Source organism: Mustela nivalis, assembly GCF_964662115.1.
Source record: "Mustela nivalis genome assembly, chromosome: 8".
Taxonomy (NCBI): Eukaryota; Metazoa; Chordata; class Mammalia; order Carnivora; family Mustelidae; genus Mustela; species Mustela nivalis.
In genome coordinates, this window is record NC_139027.1 from 80731541 (window position 1) to 80747466 (window position 15926).

General features: G+C 44.1%; 1 protein-coding gene across 1 annotated transcript in view; it reads right to left on the reverse strand.

Annotated features, from left to right (window-relative positions):
• The window catches only part of TBC1D8 (TBC1 domain family member 8), a gene marked incomplete at its 5' end in the record, with an annotated part of 40709 nt that extends 38080 nt beyond the window's left edge, over positions 1 to 2629 (reverse strand). The window contains one exon of the mRNA XM_082743007.1: positions 2595 to 2629. Coding sequence (XP_082599133.1) covers positions 2595 to 2629 — 35 coding nt within the window. The remainder of the gene's footprint in view (positions 1 to 2594) is intronic.
• Positions 2630 to 15926: the final 13297 nt, after the last annotated feature.

Below are 15926 nucleotides of genomic sequence, written 5' to 3' on the forward strand. Positions count from 1 at the left end.
AAACGCAGAGCCAGATGCTCAACTGGCTGCACCACCCATAGGCCCCTCCCCCAAGTGGAATTTTTAGAATGTCCTTCCCCTGAGACTCCTGCAGAAAAAAGACCCCATGGTCAAATAAGGGTGTGTCAAAGCTCTGTAGAAGATTCACAACCCATGTTAGAATAATAAAGTCACTGAGAAGTTCTGCAATAAACATGTCTAACTCAAAGATTTTCAAATTGTTTGAGCAATAAATGATTACAAACAAGGAACTCAAGTAACCTTAAGTAAAATAAATTTATGAGCTAGCACACATTTGGACAGTCATGAAAGGATAGACTATCTCAGGGAAATAGCCACCTAATGCATTGAAAAGTGGTAACATTCATGTCAGGGTGAAATGTGAGCCCCAGAGCCCTTCTCCCTCCAATAGCCACACCATCTGGAACACATGGCCTACAAAATAGCCAGGGAAGGGGGAGAATGGAGGAGCTTGTTGGTAGTTTTCTGTGGGCTGGATCTAGATGTTCCCCACATTGTCTTGGCCATGATAGCCTCATTTCTCAAGATACAATGTGCTCTCTCTGTGTGCTTTGAACCTTTGTTCAAATGCATATAGCATGGTACTGCATATACCACACACTTTGGGAAACACGGCTTAGCTAGCACATATGGCTTCAGAATAGGCATCCATGCTGATTGACTAACTGACAGCATATGAAGAAACCCCTGAGAGCAAGCACTATGGACTCTGCTCCTGGACCACCTTCCCATTGTGAGGCTCCATCTGGCCTCAGAGCCCAGTCCTCAGTGTGGAGCCAGAGCAGGTATTCTGGCCCTGCACTAACATTGCCATCAATCATGTGTATTTCTACAAAATCAATCAATCAATAAAAATTTTAAAAACCAGGGGAACATTTGGAAGATCACATGCCAAAAACTTTTTACATTTTTATTTTATCAGAGAGAAAATTTGACAGGAGCAATTGAGTATGAATTTAAATTGATCAACTGAAATTCGGGTCAGTGAGTTATTAATGGGAGAATATGGTTCTGTATATTAACAGACTGGGCAGAACCCTGACAAAACAGCCAGTGCATTAACACGGCCATTATTATTTAGTGTCTGGTCATATAACAAAAATAGAGGAGAGGGGAAAAAAGGTAATGCTAGTGGTAAATACTCGATGTTTTCCCAGAAATAAAACCAGGTCTTAGTGTGGTCAGTGCATCAGAGGAGACATTGTGAGCTCTGTAGTCTAAGGACATAAATAGCTTGAAAGACGCATTAATATTTTACACACAAAAATCAATATCTCCTCACTGAACGCATATGATGTTATGCTTCATTAAAGTGTATTTAAAGCCTTTTCAACATCAGGTGGTGTTGCGGAAGAGAGTAAGAGCTACAGAGCATGTTGCTGTGAGAAAGAAAGAAAGGACTAGATTAATAGGGCCCACCCGACAAAGGCGGCTGTGGAGGGGGGTGCAGGGCCCATGGCAGGGCTGCCTGTCAGCACCCAGATTGGAAGGGCAAGGTGATAACAGGAGCCAGGCCCTGGCTCTGCCTCTGTGTGACCCTGTCCAGGTCACTTCCCCCCAGTAGGACCTGTTTTCTCCTCAGTGACCAGCATCATGGCTAGGCCTGAAGGAAGCACTGTCGGGGCCTGATGCACGATGCGCCCTCCAAGATGGCCGCCACCCTGTTGCTGCGCATCTGCCCACGGTTCTTTTTCTCTCTTAGCACCCCCGTCCCTCTCTGCCATTCCTGGCGCCCTGCGCTCCAGCCTGAAGTCAGAGGCCGTGCTGTTTCTCTCCAGGCCCCCACTCTGAGCTCCAGTTGCTCAGTCTCCTCGAGAGCCTTCCACAGCTCAGCCTCCTCAGCGGAAAGGGAGAAAGATTGCGTTTTGCATCTGCTTGAGCGGTTGTGAGGATTAAACAGAGTGACGGTGACGCATAGCAAGTCGGAACACACTGCGGCTCACGAGCAGATACTAGGAAATACGGGTGGTCGGTACTTTATCAGGTATGTAACCAGCGGTTCCAAAGCTAACAGAAGAGGGAATTTCAAAGGGGTGGTGATGGGTACCGAATGTGTTCCGTGTTGTGACAAAGAAAAGAAAAAGGAGCCTTGAGAACAAACGTGTACCAGGCAGTCAGTGAGGGTGGGGTCCTTCTTCTGCGGCTGAGGGCAGCGTCTGGTTGCGAAAACGGGCCTTCCAGATGCTTCTGTCTTCTCTTACACATATTTCCCAGGTAGTTCACTGCAGATGGTTATGTGCCTTGCCTGAAGCTAAGCCATCTTTTTTTTTTCTTTTACCATGTCTGCTCAGTGCCCTGGCCCTTCCCTGTCACTGCACAGATAAACGAGTAGCATGGGTTTGGGGGTGAAAAGTGATATTGTAACTGAAGTTGTACTGGGCTCCCCAGGCTGTTCTGGCACCCCATACCCCAAGGCCAAAGTTATGCAGCTATGGCTTTTTAAAAACCCCAAATCCACTGAAAAGCATCCCCCAAATAATGTGGATAAAGTTTCAGGGAGTGGGAGAAGGAAACGTTCCACTGATATCACACCAGAAAACACTTTTTTAAATCTGCCATAGCCTTTCTCTTACCTTCCTAAGATGCTCACATATCTCTTCTTGTCCATCCCTGCCTCTGGTGCCTCTCCCCCTAACCCCTTCTCTTCAGCCTTCCTCTCCCCTTCGGACTACTCTTACACACACCCCACCCCCACCCCACCCCCGCTTTTTATGCTTTGCCTCACTATCCCCAGCCCTGTTCCAAAAAACAAAGCTCCCACCTCAGGCTACACTTATAGGAAGGCAGAAAAGGAGGAATTAATCAAGAGGTAGTATTTTCCTAGTCACAAGGTAAATATAAATTCATCTTTAATAGTTTTTATACTATACACATTTCCTAAGATTATTTTTCTCTGTTCTAGTAGCAAAGTAGCAAGAAATGAAACATCTCTTGTCTGGTTAGGGAAATGTAAGTTACTGACCACTTCTCTCTCATAAGTTCTCAGCCTGGAGAAGACACTCTTGGAACATCTAACATGAAATTTAGCTTTTACTTTGCTTTGAGGCTCAGTAGCCTAGTAAGGAAATACAGAGCTGAATTTTATGTAAGATTTTTCTTAAAGATCCCATTTATTTTAAAATGCATGTAATTCAAAACTAGTAATGGTGAGTATTTTTGTTTAGTGACTAAAGTATGTTGCGACACAGTTCTCCCTGGATCTTGTACAGCAAGGCACAGACTGCCTTTATCTTGGATTGTCTCTTTTTTAAGATTTCATCCATTTATTTGACAGAGAGAGAGTACAAGCAGGGAGAGCAGCAGGGAGAGGGAGAAGCAGGATCCCCACTGAGCAGGGAGCCCAACGCAGGGCTCGATCCCAGGACCCCAGGATCATGACCTCAGCCAAAGACAGATGCTTAACCCACTGAGCCACCCAGGCTCCCCTGGTTTGGATCATCTTTCCAAGAATCTGAGTATAACAAATAGCCCGGTTAAAGGGTGGACATAACTAAAGGTGGCCTTCTCTGTAACGAAGGTCAGACATGTCTGCTGTCTGTTATAAAAGATGTAGTTTCCACACTCTCTGGCTCCTTCTGCAGTATAACCCACTGTGGTGCCCATATCACCCAACCGTCTCTGTGTTGCCTGGGAGCGGGGGCTCTGGGAACTGGCACAAATTCAGCTGGGCTGGCTCTTGCTGTTGCTGTGAGTGTTGGGGAAGGTCATCAAAAAGACATGATATGATACCAGTTGACCTGTGACCTGGATCCCAGCATTTGAAGGCTCCTTACCCCTTCCCCTGTCCTTGGAATGTAGGTCCCACTTGCCTTTTCTGCTCCTGGGACATATGCTTGGGATAGTGAAACACTGTTGAGAACACCTACACGGTATGCATGATGGAACCCATTAAGGTCTCTATAAACTTTCAAGATTTGGTGGGTGGGTGTTGGGATCCATCCATCTTGCTATATCACCCAAGATGAGCCTCATGTGTAGGTTCCTTTTTTAATTAAAGCTGTCACCTACTGGGGTGCCTGGGTGACTCAGTTGGTTAAGCATCTGTCTTTGGCTCAGGTCATGGTCTCAAGGTCCTGGGATCCAGTCCTGCATCAGACTCCCTGGGGAGTCTGCTTCTCCCTCTCCCTCTGTACCTCCCCCTCTGCTCCTGCTCTCTCACTTTCTCTCTCTGAAATAATAAATCGAATCTTAAACAAACAAACAAAAAAAACAACTGTCACCTACCAACCCGGAGTGGCCTGCTTCTTTCTTCAGTCTCTCCCTGTCCTCTCTATATGGGGACTGATTTCGGATGATACCTAGGAAGCTCCAAGAGGGTTGTGGTCTAATGTGTGAACAATAAACCATCCTTCATCTCTGATCCAGGACTCTCCTTCTCTACCCTCAGTGATGTACTCCCAGGGAAACTCCAGTAAGCACAGTAACCATTCACCAGGCTCTCCAGCTTGGAAATGGTGAGTTCATGGTCTCCCTTCTAAGCCTGGGAGCACCGTCTCCACTGAACACAAGGTCAATGATGAGCTGAGCCAACACCTCAGCTCAGTGTGTGCACTCGGAGTTGCTAGCTCCTGTCCTTGGAATGTAGGTCCCACTTGCCTTTTCTGCTCCTGGGACATATGCTTGGGATAGTGAAACACTGTTGAGAACACCTACACGGTATGCATGATGGAACCCATTAAGGTCTCTATAAACTTTCAAGATTTGGTGGGTGGGTGGAAACTTCAGTGGAAATTAACACTTGTTCTGCTTCTTAGTTTACTATACTTCAAAGGCTGGTGGACTGGTCTTTATTACATCTGGTGCATTTTTCTGTTAAAAGGGATTCTGTGAGTTAAAATGTTTTCTACCTGAAGGCCATATCCCCTGTCATTGTTTGTGAATGAGTCAGTGTAAGGAGGTCATTTATCCTCAGTACGCTGGAAAGAAGGAGAGCAGGAAACACAGAGCTTGTGCCCTGGAAAGTAGGGAGATGTTCGCCTTCCTGTGGTTCCTTCTGGTGTTTTCCATTTAGAAGGGTTAGAACTAGACAAATGCTGGGAAGAAATAAGACTTAAAAGAAAAAAAACATTTTTTTAAAAATTAAGATGGTAGGAGTGTCTGGGTGGCTCAGTCTTAAAGCATCTGTCTTCGGCTCAGGTCATTATCCCATGAGCCCCACATCGGGCTCCCTGCTTGTGGGAAGCCTGCTTCTCCCCCTTCCACTCCCCTTGCTTATGTTCCCTCTCTTGCTGTCTTTGTCTGTCAAATAAATAAATAAAATCTTAAAAAAAACTAAAATGATAGGTGTGTACCTTTCCAACAATATAGAAGCTCATTGAACGCACCTGCTAAATTCTCGCCTGCACCCCTCAGTTTGCTGGGTGTCCCATCAGGCCTTCTTCTTTGCCCATCAGGGGATGGGGAAAATGTGTATATGAGAGAGGATATTGGTGGCTCCAAAATAAATCTAGGGAAGCAGGTGGGAGCCTCACACATGACCACTTAAGAGGGGATCAGAAAACATTTCTGAAAAATCCAGAGCCCATCTTAGAAAGTAGACCCTAAAAGAGATGGATTCCATACTTAAAACCATTGAATTGTGCACTTGAAATGGGTCAGTTGTATGGTATTTGAATTATACTTCAATAAAACTGTTATTTAAAAAAAATATTCCAAGCCAACTCAGGTTAATAAAAAGAAAAGAGAATTCTTTTAAAACCCAGAAATAGGGGCGCCTGGATGGCTCAGTGGTTGAGCCGCTGCCTTCAGCTTGGGTCATGATCCTAGGGTCCTGGGATCAAGCCCCGCATCGGGCTCTCTGCTCGGCGGGGAGCCAGCTTCCTCCTCTCTCTCTCTCTGCCTGCCTCTCTGCCTACTTGTGATCTCTGTCTGTCAAATAAATAAATAAAATCTTAAAAAAAAAAAAAAACCCAGACATAGGCTTATGTTTCTTCGGTGTATCTATGGTGTCTCTAAAGAGATTCTAAGGATGTACAAGCATATTCATAGATTTAGGCTTTTCAGAAAAGGAAGGGTGGGATAGGGAGAGGAGAAACATACCTGGGGACCCAGGGGATTACAGTTATATCTATATTTTTTTATTTCTTAGTTGAGGTGACCGGCAGATAGTGCTTAGTATGGTAATGTGCTATGTGCCTAATGTGTTTTATTCTTTAATGGAAAATGATTAGAGATAACCAAAATTCAGAAAAATAATTTCACATACTGTAGATTTATATTTCTTTCATTAGATTTGGGTTGGTGTTTATATTGGAAGTAATTATATAATTTTTAAATACAGTTGATCTTGTGGTTTCCCTTAATTTTAAAATAAAAGGTAGCAGGGAGAACCTGGGTGGCTCAGGTCATGACCCCAGCATTCTGGGATCCAGCCCCACGTTGGTCTCCCTGCTCAGTGGGAGTCTGCCTCTCCTTCTCCTTCTGCTTCCTCTCCTTCCCCTATCCCTGCCCATGTGCACTCAAATAAATTTTAAAAATCTTTTGAAAAATAAAAATAGGTCAACTAATCTTCGACAAGTCAGGAAAGAATATCCAGTGGGAAAAAGACAGTCTCCTCAACAAATGCTGTTGGGAAAATTGGACAACCACGTGCAAAAGAATGAAACTAGACCATTTCCTTACACCATATACAAAAATAGACTCAAAATATATGAAAGACCACAATATGAGACAGGAATCCATCAAAATCCTAGAGGAGAACATAGGCAGCAACCTCTGTGACCTTGGCCACAGCAACTTCTACCTAGACATGTCTCTAAAGGCAAGGGAAACAAAGGCAAAAATGAACTATTGGGACTTCATCAAGGTAAAAAGCTTTTGCACAGCAAAGGAAACAGTTGACAAAACCAAAAGACAACTGACAGAATGGGAGAAGGTATTTGCAAATGTCTTATCAGAAAAAGGGCAAGTATCCAAAAATCTATAAAGAACTTATCAAACTCAACACCCAAAGAACAAATAATCCAATCAAGAAATGGGCAGAAGACAGGAGTTGAGTATTCTATCTTTATTACTTTTAACTTAAAAACAGCGTTATAATGCAGAGGTCTCCAATACCAGGCTCAGGCCCAGTAATTTGCTAGAAGGACTCCTAGAACTCAAAAAAAGTGGCTATACTCCCAGTCATGGTTTTTTACAGAGAAGGGATTACAGATTAACATCAGCAGAGGAAAGAGGCACATGTGTCCAGGGGACAGCATGTGCAAGGTTCCGCGTGTCTGTCCCATCACACGTGTGCAGGCCACCTGCTCCTCCTGGGAACAGGGGCGGGACATGCTGTATTGCCAACCAGGCACCTCTTATTACCAAAAGTATTGAAAAAAGGACGGTATCAATGTATTACCTACATAAGACACGAGGAAAAAAAAAAGACACGAGGTTATTAAAGACCAGAAGAAGCCTCGGAAACTGTCAAAAGTGGTTGTCTCCCTGTAGAAGAACATCTGGGGAGGAGCATGCCAGGAGAACACTGTTACTCCATGACGAGCCTGTTAGAACTATTCCATCTCGCTACTCTCGATTTGGTAAAATAAAAATTAACTAACGTTTTAACAAATTAAAAAGATGGTGAAAAGTCAGTCACGTTTTTAAAAAATCATAAAAGGATTGTAACAATAAACCATACTTAATGTTTTAGAAAATGTAAGGAATGTTGGAAGATATATCCAGAAAATGTTCTAGGAAGGAAAACAGTGACAAATGGAAACAGGTAGTTTCTATGTGACGGAGAAGTTCCAGCATCGTTTTGAGTGCAATTTTTTTTTTAAAGATTTTATTTACTCACTTGACACAGAGAGATCGCAAGTAGGCAGAGACGCAGGCAGAGATAGAGGAGGAAGCAGACTCCCTGCTCAGCCGAGAGCCCGATATGCTGAAGGCAGAGGCTTAACCCACTGAGCCACCCAGGTGCCCTTGAGTGTGATTTTTAAATGTTATGTTTATGAACTTGAAAAAATGTGCAAGGGCTTTTCTGGGTTCCTTTGCAACATGAGGCCCTTCCTTTTTTGCAAAAGGCAGTGGGTTCCAGGTTGTTCCCCTAGAGCCTGTGGGAAGACGGAGGCACATCCAGGCAACCTAGAGGGTTAGTTCAGAGGAGCCCAAGTGAGTGGGGCTCTAGGAACCCCCACTTCAGTGGGGAGGGCTCTCCTTTAGTCTGGTTTACCTAGTTGTGGCCTCTCTGGGATTTCTTATGAGAGGGGCGACCTCTGCTGGTAAAGCTCTGAAAGTACTGCCAGAGTCCAGACCTGCAGTGATCCTGTGCTTGAGGAAGGATTCTATCCTTAAATTAATTCAGAAATAGCTCAGATCACTGCATCTCTAGGCACTGAGCTCTTTATCTGGACAGCTTGTGCTAGATTTGGGCAAAGGGATCTGGTCTGCTGAAGCACCAGCGCAGCAGCAGTTGCAGTTCAGGTGTTGGACGTTTGGGTGCTGGTGGTCTCCTAGGTTAGCAGGTTCAAATGGTCAGATTATAGGTGAGCAAGGGTGCTTGGGTGGCTCAATGGGTTAAGCCTCTGCCTTCAGTTCAGGTCATGGTCTCAGGGTCCTGGGATCGAGCCCTGTATCGGGCTCTCTGCTCAGCAGGGAGCCTGATTTTCCTGCTTCTCTCTCTGCCTGCCTCCTTGTCTACTTGTGATCTCTCTCTCTTAAAAAAAAAAAAAAAAATTGCAGGTGAGCACGGGAGCAAGGGATTATGGCTCTCTAGGGCTTCCTGGTCAAAACACTGGGACTCTCAGCCGTTCTTTGTCAGCAAACATTAACTGAACGCTACAGTGGCCAGGCACTGGCGGGGAGCTGGGTATCCAGGAGTGAAGAAGGACATGCACCTGACTTCACAGTGGGCAGGCTACTTGATGATACAGGCAGTTCTAGAACACTGTTATACCACCTGTTTCATCTGCCTCCCCTACAGACACTGTCCACGTTTCTGCTCTCTACTGTAGGAAGCAGAGGCAGAGGCTTAACCCACTGAGCCACCCTGAGGGCCACGTCAACAGCATCCTTAAGCCCCTGGCTTTGGTCGGGTTTGCTCCAGCGCGAAATCTGAGTGGGCAGAAGAGTAGGATATTTAGGGCATTTCTTTCCCGAGCACATATGAAGGGCAGCAATCCTATATGACTCTTTCCTTCTGGCTTCTGACAATCCTTCCTTCCATTTGTTTCTTTGAAGCTGGAGATGTCCTGGGGAGTTGCACTATTGCTGTGACTCCCTACATCCCACCCAAGCTCCCCTAAAGTTATGTCATTTGAACATGACATCTGTCTCCTGTTGGGACCTTAACCAAAGCAACTCTGACAAGTGCAATGTTAGGACAGGCGCAGAGCCTAGCACAGAGTAGAGTATATCTTGTTATGAGGGTGTGTAGAAGAGGTGGTGTGAGACAGAACAGTGGGTCAATTTTGCTGAGTTCTGACTTGATCGGCTGATGTGACATTAACAGGCAGTCATCTTATGATTCAAAAGCCCATCAACACGGATGCCTGGGTGGCTCAGCTGCTTAAGCATCTGCCTTTAGCTCAGGGCCTGATCCTGGGGTCCTGGGATCAAGCCCTTCCTTGGGCTTCCTGCTCAGCAACCCTGCTTCTCTCTCTCACTCTGCCTGCTACTCCCCCTGCTGTCCTCTCTCTCTCTGTCAAATAAATAAAATCTTAAAAAGAAAAAAATAATGGCCTTAATAAAGCAGTAAACGTTAGTAATTGTATTAAATCTCATCCCTTAAGCACATCCCTTTTTAATATTCTAACAAATAGGAAGTACACAGAAGGCCGTTCTGCTGCATCCATAGTCATTTCAAAGAAAAATGCTTCTGCACTTTGCTGGGATAATTATGAACTGAATTATCCCCCAACCCCCACAGAACACCATTTTTACTTGCAAGCACAATTAGCAGGCAAATGATGGCTATTCAGAGTCAGGCACGTAGCAAATGTTTTCCTGAAAATGAATGAAGTAAATCTGTCACGTCAAGGAAAACTACTGGTAGTATTTGTTGCCAAAATCTGAGGGTTCATGTGAAAATGAGAATTTTGAAAAACTTGTCTCTGCCACTGTGAGCTTCACAGCTTTCCAGTACTTAAAATACCTTTCTGATGAGATCAGTGATGATATTAATGTGATTTTTTTAATATTGTGCAGTGAAATGTCTCAACATTCAGAAGATCTGCATATCGCAGGGAGCATATTTTCCAAATGACTAATGTGTGAGCATCCAGAAATTATCCATGGTAAAAGACGTCCACAGTATGTAAGCTGGACTGACAGATTTTAATGTAAATGACCATAAAAACTCATTGATACGGTTTCAGATACTGATCTGAAACCTTTAAGAAACTATTAACTTGTTGAGTTTGGGTGATGTATTGAAGAATAGCCAGAGTTATGTAAAAAGGCTATTCCCTTTTCAACTAAGTGCCTGAGTCTGGATTGTCTTCCTATAGAACAAACAAAACATACCCAACAGATTAAATATGGAAGCAGATATGAAAATTGAGCTCCCTTCCATTGAGCTAGACATTCAGGGTACATAACACTACCCTCTCTTCTCACATGTGTTTTATTTTCATTTTTATTTTTTATTTTATTTTATTTTATTTATTTATTTGACAGAGAGAGATCACAAGTAGGCCGAGAGGCAGGCAGAGAGAGAGGAAGGGAAGCAGGCTCCCTGCTGAGCAGAGAGCCCGATGCGGGACTCGATCCCAGGACCCCGGGACCATGACCCGAGCCGAAGGCAGAGGCTTAACCCACTGAGCCACCCAGGTGCCCCTCATTCTTATTTTTAAGTGAATAAATATTTAAACATTTTATCTGTCTTATTTTTTAATGCAGTAACTTTTGAGAGATATAACCCATATAAACAAAAGCTTTTTGGGCTCATCGATCTTTTTTTTTTTTAAGATTTTATTCATTTATTTGACAGACAGAGATTACAAGTAGGCAGAAAGGCAGGCAGAGAGAGAGAGGGGAGGGGGAAGCAGACTCCCTGCTGAGCAGAGAACCCGATGTTGGGCTTAATCCTAGGATGCTGGGATCATGACCTGAGCTGAAGGCAGAGGCTTTAACCCAGTGAGCCACCCAGGCACCCCATCATTGTTCATTTTTAAGAGAATACAGGATTTCTGAGTCTGGTAAATTTGAGAACTGCTTGTCTGTGAGAGGGAGGTCTGGATGTCCTTGGGCAGTAAGGAGACATTCAGGAGGTGGAGACACTGGGCAGTCCATGAACCCCATGTATGGGCATAATTTTTTAAAATTTTTTATTTAAATTCACTGTAGTTAACATATACTATTTATTAGCTTCAGAAGTAGAATTTAGTGATTCATCAGTTGTATGTAACATCCAGTGCTCGTTCCATCAGGTGCCTCCTTAATGGCCATCACCTAGTTAACCTCTCCACCCGACCACCTCTGCTCCTGCTACCCTCAGTCTGTTCCCTGTAGTTAAGAGTCTTTTAGGGTTTGCCTGTGGATGGGCATGATTTTAAATATCATGGGAGCCAAGTTTTTGTGTGTTGGGCACTGTGCCAAACTTCTGTGGCCATTATCTTACTTGCAAGAATCCTTTGAAAGTTGGTTCTATTAAACTTGTCACTTCCAAATGAGGAAACAGATCTCACTTCACGAGGCTAGTGACAGGTGGGGACTCAAGCTCAGCCAGCTGGCTTGGGGTCCTGTGTTGAGAACCGTGACTCCATGCTACCCTGGACACAAGGCTATTTCCTTTATGTTGCTTTTCCAACAGAATGAAATAGTTCATGAAAATCCCATCTCACTTTCACCCTCCAAATGCCAAAGGACCCGCCCTGTAGCTCGCACTAAATTATCTTGGGGCACGCATAATGAGCTCCAGTACAATTATATGCAAACAGAGGCAAACCCTGCCACAGGGAAATGAGAGCAATAACCACTTAGTTTTTCATTTGTTTCCCCTTCTGAGTTCTTAATTCACAGTTTACAATGCGTGGCTGTTTTCAGTTCTGTTGTTGCAGCAAATGAATGGACCCACCAGTTCTCTTTAGCAGGATCATTCATTGCTGAAGGAACAAAAGGGATAAGTTTGGTCTTTTTCATTGGGAGGATTTAGAAATGCTTGAAATCAATTTCATGTCAGATGGATTGTGTTGAGGTCATTGAAAGGCTAAAATGAAAGTTTTACTGGAGAAGGTGAACCCCTGAAGCCAATTTCATGCTTAAAAATCCACAAAGAGTAATCCTTTAAAAATAAACCCAACTTGGGATGCCTGGGTAGCTCATTGGGTTAAGCGTCTGACTCTTGATTTCGGCTGGGGTCATGAGGGTCTCTGGGTGGTGAGATCAAGCCCCACATTGGGCTCAGTGCTCAGTGTGGAGTCTGTCTGAGATTCTCTCCCTCTTCCTCTGTCCCTCCTTCTGCTTGTGTGGGCTTGTGCTCTGTCTCTTGATAAATAAATAAAATATATTTTTTTAAATAAACTATTTTTCCCCTTTGTTTTCAAGATAGGTAAGAGGGCACAGGGGGAGCCCCAGAGAACAGCTTCTCTCCCTGTGGGTTTTCTTTGTTATCTAGAAGAGGAAACTGAGGTTCAGAGGTGTCAACAACCTGCCCAAAGGTACAAAACAGAGGAAAGACTAAGCTTCTTCTCATCTAGCATAAAGGTTCCTCAAGGGCAGGGACTAGGTCTCACTCACACGGTAGCCCCAGCCAGGGCAAGGGGGCTGGCAAATGGGCATGGCAGGTGTCTGCTGAGCTGATCCCCAGCCCCAAGCCCTGTGAACTTGACTCAAGCTCAAGGCTACCTACCTGGCTTCCTACTCTTCTGACATTGTTGGTCAAGTGGTCTGAGTGCCCTGAATTGAGAAGGAACCCCAAATGATCTAGGACCACAGGCAGAATATGGGAATATGGGACAGCTTTGAGGGAGAATAAAAAAAAAAAATGGAAAGAGCTTTCTGATGCTAATGTATTCACAGGAGATGGCTATTCAGCTGATGGGCAGAGAACCAAAAGTTCCCATTGACTCTGCCTTTCTTTTTGCCTCTCTGTTTTTTCTGAAAGAACCATGGGAAGAGATAAGAAAAATTAACCACGAGAGCAATTAGACTGTGCTGCAGGGAGACTTACACTGTTTTGCCTTGTGCTTCATGTGTCCACATGGCAAGTGGATGGAAGCTGCTGTCAGCAGTCTGGGACAGAGCTGCTGGAGTCCCTGCAGGCGGAACAAAGGAGAAGGGGACATCTGGCCTTCCTTTTAGTTTGGAAAACGGGAGAGACTCCAGGAAGAACACATAGGCAGGTGTGTGAGTAAAAAGAATAAATTCCAATCATACGCTTACAAACCATGTTTTTTGTCTTTCAGTAAGATTTATTCCACCGAAAATAACACATGTTGATTTGGAAGTCACATGAATGTAAAAAGAAAAACAGGTATCCATCTAAAGACAACCACTGTTTACAGCTTTAAATATGTGTGTGTGTACGTGAGTGTGTGTGTGTGTGTGTGTGTGTGTATACATATGTATCACCTTTGTTTGCTTTTGGCATTTTCCATTATACTGTAGGAATGTTGCTATATATTTTTTAACTTTATTTTGAAATCACTGCAATCCTACTTCAAAAAAAAAAAAAAAAAAGGGAAGAAGAAGAAGAAAAAGAAAGAAGGGTGCCTGGCTGGTTCAGCTGGTAGAGCACGTGACCTTGATCTCAGGGTCATAGGTTCAAGCCCCACATTGGGCGTGGAACCTACTTAAATAAAAAAAGGAAAAAAAGAAATAATTGCTGATTCACAGGAAATTGCAAAAAAAAAAAAAAAAACCCACATAGGGAGAGTTCCCATGTACTCTTCACCAGTTTTCCTTAGCGGTAACATCTTGCGTGACAATGAAATACAATCAGTTAGGAAGCAAGCAGTTGCAACATACGCGTGTGGTTCTATGTAGTTTTATCTCACATGGACACCTGTGTCGTGTAGCTACCTTCACAATCACCATACAGATCTGTTCTGTTAGAGTCACATCACGCTCTGCCCCTCTGCCCCTCCCACCACCCCAATCTCTGGAAACCATTCATCTATTTTTTAGCCCTAGAATTTTATTATTTCAAGGCAGTTATGTAAATGGAATCATAAGCATGTAACTTTTTAAGATTGGTTTTCTCTACCTAGTGTAATTCCCTTGAGATCCATCCAAGTTGTTATGTGTATCAATAAATGCCTTTGTTTTTAATTGCTGTATAGATTTACCATATACTTTATTTTATTTATTTATTTATTTTTAAAGATTTTATTTATTTATTTGACAGGCAGAGATCACAAGTAGGCAGAGAGGCAGGCAGAGAGAGAAAGGTGGAAGCAGGCTCCCTGCTGAGCAGAGAGCCCAATGCGGGGCTCAATCCCAGGATCCTGGGATCATGACCTGAGCCGAAAGCAGAGGCTTTAACCCACTGAGCCACCCAGGCACCCCAAGATTTACCATATACTTTTAACTGGTCAGTAAACAAAATTGGATAACGACCACATAGCATCCAGCTGGTAGAGATGCTCTAGATTTCCTAGCTATTCCCTTATCATTAGACATTTAGGGATTAGTGATGAAAATAAGTGCTACTGGATATCTTGTCCAAGAAAGGGTCTCCTGATTCTGATTTCTTTAAGATGGGCTTTCAGAGGTGGAGTTATTTAGACGTAGGCTATTAATGTCTTTCAGACTCTTTCTGCACATTACCAAATGACTTTTCCAAAAGGTGCACTTAGTTTACGACCCCACTGGCCATTTAGAGACAAAGAAAAGAGGTCTCCCCAAGTTACAGGCTGAATAACAAAGGTGTAACTTGCTTTCTGTAAAAGCCAACTCCACAGGAGAAGTTAATGGGCCTGTTATGTCCAAGATGTACTTGGTTTGGCATGCATATCCTAGAGTTATCTTGGTCTTGTGGTTGCCGCCTACTGTGGCTGACATGACTGGTATGGCAGTGGCCAGGGGGCCTGTCCATGCTCTGAACCTGCCTTCTCTGAATTATGCTGGATACCTCAAAGAGGCTGATCCCTGGAAGTAAAGAAGGAAAAGTGAAAAAAATCACAAAATTTCAGATCTGAGAGGACAAGTGACTGACAGGGGTGTGCACACCACTGGCACGTCGAGCCCACCAATGGCAGCGACTAGCTGGGAGCTCTATCTTCATGACTGACGAGCAGCTTCAGTGAAATCAACCCTTGCTGTATCATTAGTGACATTAATCAGCTAACCTATGAGTAAGAATCAAATCCTAAAGTTGCTTCATTCACATCGTGCAAAGATCTCTGAAACACTGACATTCCTTCTAGGATTAATAATTCAAAAATTTTGGCCAAAGATGCTATGTATCCTACCATCATATGTTCAGTGTCACAAGCAGTCCCAGCCTCAAAATAGGACATACTGATGGCTCTAGTCCAAGGAAATGCAATGGGTTCTCACCCGCCAGAACCTTGAGCTAGCTAGGGGAAAAGTGACCAACTCTACAGGCAACTATAACCTAGAGCCAGACCGGAGAGAGCCTGGTGAACTCAAGTCCTGGTCCCAGCAGGGGAATAGACAGGACCAAGGTCTCCTGGTCATCTCTGCTTAAAGAGGCAGTGGTTCTCACCAGAGTTGGACATCCAGAGTTAGGCTTCCTAGAAGCCCAAGAGATCCAGTTGGATCTAGAGAGGGGAAAGAACTGAGGAATTACGATTTGTGGTTCAGCTCACGGAAGCTACTGCAACATGCATGAGCAAAGGTTATGAGCTGGGAAGGGATGGGTCCACTAGCATATACAGACACTTTGACCTCATCTCCCCTGATGTTAAGATGTGTAGCTACAGAAGGCAGCAACTGGATACACGCTCAGCATTGCTTGGACCCACACTCAGGACTGAGGTGGTCCCAGTTCCTCTGCTCCCTGCGTGTAACCG